Source organism: Saccostrea cucullata, unplaced genomic scaffold (assembly GCF_032062105.1).
Source record: "Saccostrea cucullata isolate Sc308-1 unplaced genomic scaffold, CSIRO_AGI_Scuc_v1 ctg17122, whole genome shotgun sequence".
Taxonomy (NCBI): domain Eukaryota; kingdom Metazoa; phylum Mollusca; class Bivalvia; order Ostreida; family Ostreidae; genus Saccostrea; species Saccostrea cuccullata.
This window is the reverse complement of record NW_026940693.1, coordinates 1-7065: the sequence shown is the minus strand read 5'-3', so window position 1 is coordinate 7065 and position 7065 is coordinate 1. Positions and strand designations below refer to the sequence as shown.

The 7065-nt window shown below is 33.4% G+C and overlaps 1 protein-coding gene across 1 annotated transcript; it reads right to left on the bottom strand.

Annotated features, from left to right (window-relative positions):
* Positions 1-4795: 4795 nt before the first annotated feature.
* Positions 4796-6021, bottom strand: LOC134256006 (uncharacterized; the record flags this gene model as incomplete). The annotated part of the gene is made up of 3 exons (XM_062738603.1): positions 4796-5108; positions 5524-5725; positions 5836-6021. Coding segments are annotated over 3 exons (692 nt in total), but the record flags the coding sequence as incomplete, so codon positions are not given.
* Between the last annotated feature and the right edge of the window lie 1044 nt (positions 6022-7065).

The window sequence follows — 7065 nt, the reverse complement described above, 5'->3', positions numbered from 1 at the left end:
TATTTAATTATGCAATAATATATATTATATTTTCACGTAATCCCTTTTTATATTTTAGCTCAGATATTCCATATAAACATGTATATTTATGTATATTTTTTATAAAATAAAAAAAAATGCACAATTCATCGAATATTTTTGGGACATTTTCCATAGTTGAGTAAAACTATACAAATAAAACAAAATGACAGGAATTCAAAAGAAGTTTATTTTCCGATTCTTTATACAACGTGTTATGGCCTGTGCATTGATATAATTCATGGTCATTTAATACAGGTAAACTTCGTTATCTCGACATCGACGGGACAGTCGGAAAATGTCGAGATATCCGAGGTGTCGAGATATCAGAGTTGAGACTCGACGTCCTTAATTTTACTGCATAGTAAAACCAGAGACCTAAACTGAACAGATGTATAACTACAGGTACCTGCATGTCTTCAATTAGACTGTAGCTCATTTGTTTCAGCTATCCCCCTATATTTATTTAAAAAATCTAATGTTTTTCACGAATGTTTTTATGAAATGCTTTCTTTTTTATCTCTTTTTATAAAAACCGTTTTCCATCCAGCATTCGATCCGCGTGCCACTAGCTCTGTCAGAACAGGATACGAAATGCGCTCTATAAACTCTAAACCGGGACGATACAAAGTCGACTTCCGAGATACGGAAAAAAATGAATGCGTATATTTTTTAAAATAATTTCATTTCACTTCTTTTTTATTTCATAATCATTCATCATTAATTTTCATTTCATTTTCAAACCTAAATTTAATTGGAATTGCGCATTTAACAAACTTAATGATGTTACATATGCATCCATATTACGACTGTGATGCAATAGTCGTTCATGTCGTAGATTTGATTGATTCCTGTTGAATGCATTTATACCACAGTTTTTAAGTTAAATTGAATTCAATGTGTATATTGTTAATTGTTATTTAGTTCCTTTTTTATATAAAATGTTTAAGTTTTGTTAGATTTCGACATAAATAAACGATTTTACTTTTACGCAGAATCGAGATTTATCAATGATATTACCCAAGCTAAACATTAAACAATTAACGTATTAGAGACGCCTAGGGGGCTTGGGATTCCTCTACAAACACATTTTTACAGAGCAGTATGTAGTCAAAACATGGGTGTGAAAGGTGTGAATTTCTTGCGACGTCGAGATACACGGAGTCGCCCGTGCGCGACGAGCGACCAGCTGACAAACAATTAGGTTAAGTAGAGCAGAAAATTGCCCCGATGTCGACATATACCAGGTAAATTTTGCTCTTGGGACTGTGAAATACGTCGAGATAAGCGGGGTAGTCGACATTACCGAGGTCGACATATCAGAGTTTTTGCAAATCATTTATATAGTAAATAATGCCGGGACCGCGGACGGACGTCGACATATCCCAGGTTGTCGACATATCCGATGTCGAGATACCGAAGTTTACCTGTATTTCTTAATTTCTAAAAACCGTACAAGCTTCTCATACATGCTTTATTAAGATGTATATATTTAAAAAATCAATTTTTGATTAAATTAGACTCCTGTCTATTTAATGCATTTAAGGGGCAGTCCACCGAAAAACCAGGCAATGGGTGGCACATCGCATGTCATGGATTTTAATTATTTTTTGCATGTAGACTTATTTTAGCAAGTGTTTAAACATGACAACATCAAAAATTTTTTTAGTGCTCCTCTAGTCCTATTTTTGGTAAATGCTTAATTTTAAGTGCAGAAAGGTCAACATGAGGGTAAAAAAATTACTACGTTTTTATTTTGTTTTATATGTAACAAATAACTCAAAAGCTGGATGTGTCGGTGAATACTATTTATAGCATAGACTCTTATCTTTTATTTTATTAATGAATAAGACTCAAATTTATATTTCTTTACAAAAAAATTTATGGTCCAAATTTGAGTTTATCAGATGACTTTTTGAATTTAGTATCCAATTTTCATTACGTTATAAAACCCAATACTTTACAAGGACAGAATTAAATTTATTTATTTCTGATGTTATTATGAAAACAAAGTACAAACTTTTGAGTCACTCAATAAAATCAGTGGGAACAGGTATATTGAAAGAAATAAAAGGAGTCAAAATTAACTATTTTTTCATAATTTCCCAAATAAAACCGATCCCGACCGGAAGTATATATAAAAATTTTTTTAATTGTAATGTTAAATTAGGCTCTTTGGTTGTAATATGATTAAAAGATGACTTGATTTATTTTTTACACGACTTATAATTGATAGGTGTCTTTAGATTAATAAATTTATTAATATTGCATTTTTTTCGATCGGGATCGGTTTTTACCGTAAATTTAGAAATATTTCCTAAATTTGGTTAGTCTCGTTTTCCCCAGACTCTCGCTCTCGAGACTTTGCCCGAGCGAGAGTCTGGTCTGATTCCTATTTAATTTTTGTAACCAGTAGAGGTCGCTAAATCGGCTAACAAGATGGCGATTCCAATGAAAATACATATGAGAATTTACTTTTTAAACAAAGATATGTGCGTTTTTTGTTCCTTGTAAAGCAGACAGAGGTATTTTATTATAAAACCAGGTAAAAGTAAAGGCGCAGCCTCTGACTTTTTAAAGAATACAGATCTTAGATTCGAAGAGAATGTGTCAGCCAATGAAAATCCATACCGATTTCTCGGTAAGCCTCGATTTGAAATTACAAAAATTAAATAGGAATCAGACCAGACTCTCGCTCGGGCAAAGTCTCGAGAGCGAGAGTCTGGGGAAAACGAGACTAAAATTTGGTTCTTCATTGTAATTTATGAGAAAAATATGGAATGCCATATACGACAGCCAACTGCTTACTGCCAACTGCTGACTGCTTGCTGCCAACTGTCAGCTGCTTACTGCCAACTGCCACACATATTTGAATAAATTTTATTTTTATATTGATATTTATGTAAATTTAAAAAAAAGGCGCGGATCCATAATCCAGAAATTTCTTGACAAGAAAAAAATACGTGAAGTCCTTTCCTAAATGTAAAAATTTATTTCGGCCAGGGAGAGGGGGTTCTTATGCGTCATACCTTCATGTGTATGACATTTTTCATACCACCTTAACACGAATCCACATTTTTGGTTGGGGAAGGGAGGGGGGTTCTAAGGTCCCCTATAGTTGATTTATTCTATACATTAAATAACTTTTAATTGGTTTAGTTTGTGCATTAAATAACTTTACAAATTCAGAGGGGTGTTTCGGACCCCTTTCTCTAGATCTATGCATGTAAAACATATTTCATTTGTACAAAGAAATATGAATGTTTGATCGGCGTTTTCTAAGTGGACGGTCCAAGGTCAGTTATACCGGTAGTTCGTTTAGTTTATTTAACGTATGACTGTACAAATTTTAATTGCCCCCCCCCCCCCCCCCCCGATCTATGCATGTGAAACATTATAACACATAGATAATCATAGAATATAATGGAAAACGGAAATTCGGTGATCTTAAACTTTGAAAATTAAAAAAAGTAAAAAGTCAATAAGAGATACAACAACAGTGTATAAAAGCTGTGTTTTTTGAAACAACAAATTTATCAAAGAGAAAATAAAGACATTTTCTCTCAGACTAAAATTTAAATGTTATAACATTGAAGAAGCAATTTATTTTTCGCTGAGGTAAAAAGTTTGGTTTTTTTGCTCGCTCAAATATTTTTCGCTGGACATTATTAAGGTTGAATTGCCCAAATTAAATTAAACTACCTGCATCTCGCCACCTTGTATGTGTTGCCCTATATGTACTTGACATTTCGCATCTCTGAAAAATATGTAAGTGTGTATGGTTAATTAATTTTTATTTTGTGTAATTTTATTTTTCTTCAATGACGTTCAGTGGAATGATATAATACGTTCACCTTTGAATAAACGCGATAAAAGAAGCAATCATGAATGAAGACTGTTTATAATTCATTCATTGTTGATTTTCCTATGGCTAACGTTTATCATAACAAATAATTGAGAAAAATTCTCTTCGATTATTTAAATGCTATATAAAATGTTCTAAACAAAAATTCTTAAAATCCTACGGAAAATAGATTGTTTTAAGGGGAGCGAGGTATTTTTCCTTGAAAAGATCAGTGGCGATTCGTATTCTGGAACGAAACATTTAGAGATAACGAACAGTATTCAAGAACAAAGGTTCACAAAACAATACAAAATAGGATTTTATCTAAAACCTTCGTTCCACTTATTTGTTTAATTTTGGATCCTGATTTCATTGACATCAATTCAATGCAGAAATGATATTTTTAGCCTTTTTTCGATCTCCAAAACCCTCACAATTTTCCATTCATGAAAAAATTTAACTTGCTTTTGGTGAAGTGCCACAGCTCTTGATTTATGCATTGCTCTAACAGGTTCTGAAACGTACTGAAGCCTCCTTAGATACGTGGTTTTTTTAAGTAACATCCAATAGAATAAAATGCTTAACGAAGGAACACTCGGTACCTATTTGAAAGACTCGAGCTCGGAATGAGACCTGTATTCAAAAACAAAATTAAACGCCCAGTAGCCTATTTTTAAGCAAAGTTTAATGAATTGCATTTTACTCTACATTTCATTCAAAGGAAAAATGTTATTTATATAAATAATTAATTAATTTAATGTACAAAAAAATATTAGTATTCAAATTGTTTACCATGAAAAGATTTGAATAAATTTTAAATAAGGAAAATCGTTCCCTATGAAATACTGGAAGATTCAATTGATGAGGAGAGAAAACCACTTAAAAACAAAACAGAAAAATATTGACTGTGTTTATCTTATATATGTACATTATTAAGTTTATCTATTGGATGAAAGCAGTGACGGGGACAATTCTACATGTGTCTGTTACTTCCTTGAATGTGTAATCGGTCGAAATATCCCATCCAGACAAGGAATAAACTTTCTTCATCGACATGAGAGGTGACCCGTATGTTTCCCCTTCCACTGCCCCGTCACATGTATCATAGGGAATGACTCCAGTGACGGCGAAAATGGCTATCAGGTCCCCTGGCTTCACCTCAATTTGGTCCTCCAGCGGAACTTCGTATGTATTAATTCCACCGACATAGGTTCCCGATACTTCGTTTTGACCAATCAGAGTGAATCTATATTAATACAGTAAGAGAGAACTGTAAACATGAACAAATCATACGCTAAGTCTATTCTAATTTCAAAAGATATAAAAGTTTTCTAATCAAAATAATTTAGAAAATCTTGTTATTGTAAAAGAATGGTTGAAGTCAGCGAATTTGAAGTGCGCATTCCTCACCACTCTCCCCTAGCCTCTTCCCCCGAACTCCCCCATGTCAAACTAAAACAATGTTTTTGTATTCCCACTTAATTATTTTTTTACTCATCAATCAAATTTTTTAAAAAATGTATCACGAACATGTCAAACACATGAGGCCCTTACTTGCATAGAGGTATTAAGCATCCCCTCTTCCAAATAAAATCAATAAAAAAGAGAGAACCTGCCTGATTTTGCCCTAAAGTACAAGCTTTTAACTAGGATATACAAACGTTTTATCTACTGAGGTTGGCCTCAAGACTTGCAGTCTGAAAGTTCCCTTCGTCTCAGTAAAAAACCGCCATTTGACAATCTTCCCGCTCTTTTTGATGCTCATGTTTTCATTTAGGCCCGTGTAGGAGTATCGTGTGTAATGATTTTTACGTAACTGTAGCAAAGGAGCATCATTGTTAGGCTCAGGGACGGTACTAGAACCTGTAATATTACAATAACCCCTTTTGCAAGATTTAAATTGACATTTCTTTGTCCTTGGTCAGACAAGACAAATGAAGGAGAAGGTTACATGTATTGTTAAAATATCTCACTTTGGCACACTGGTGGTGAACCGGAAAATGTCCCACTTCTTTGACATGCTCTGTGGAGACTTCCGTCAGTGTGAGAGAATCCGGATTTACATCTGTATTCCAACAAGTCTCCTATTCCAAGAGTGCCAGCAGTTGTGACAATTTCCGCATTGCTCTCAGTAGTCACCCTTGGTATAACACAGTTGTCTTCATTTTCGGAGAAAAAAAATATCTTATGTTCATTTGAAGCAGACAACACTTAAGACCGTCTATTTCATTAAAAAAAATCACCAAATACAGTAGGACAGGAGAAAAATAATTGATATTTCACGTTTCCAAACCTTGTACATTATCGCAGTATCCACACGTTTTCGGACAGGTATGCCACACGAACTCATCATTTTCACATGCTTTTGGATCCAATTCAAGGTATTTGTTGCAATTTGGCGTGGTATCTTCACATATTTTTCTAACTATTCAAGACAAATCCATGTATTTTGCAATATTGTTGATACATAGTGCAAAATATTAGTCTTTACCTGACTCTTTCCGATAAGAAGTTCGATTTCTCAAAAAATCTTTCAGCTTAAATGTTCAATGATGTTTTCCTTTCAATTGAATTTAGCATTAATTTTTGACATTTGAGATTTATATTCTAATGATATCGTTTTGGATAACAATCACAACAATCAACTACACGTAACTTGAAACATAAAAATGTACCTGATGCTGAATAGGTGCAAACAAAGGATATATAGAATGCGGAGTCACAAGATATTCCTCGCCATTTTCCGTCTCTATCAGGCATGAAGGCACAGCTTGTTGAAGTACCTAACCAATAATTCTTCATACTACTAAATGACATTAAATTTAGATCTTTCATCATGAATAAAAATCAGTCTAAGAGAAATTTAATGTTACAGTAGAGTCAAAGAACTAAAATAATTATATAACAAATTTACTCTTTATATAATTAGTCCACTGCACTTTTTCTCCATCTGGCCAAGTCCCATTTTCAAGACCAATCCAAATATCGACGCCATCTTGTCTGCAAATTAATTCAAAGCACGGCCATTTTTAATTTCAATATGATATAAGTACATGATGTATTGATTTTTATGAATTCTAATTTATGGAAGCATGTCAACTTACACTAAACTTCTCAGAAAATTATTCTCTTGGATATTTTTACAGGAGACAAGTTTTGCGCTATTTTCATCCGCACAACGCGTGACTGCAGTGCTACGGTCA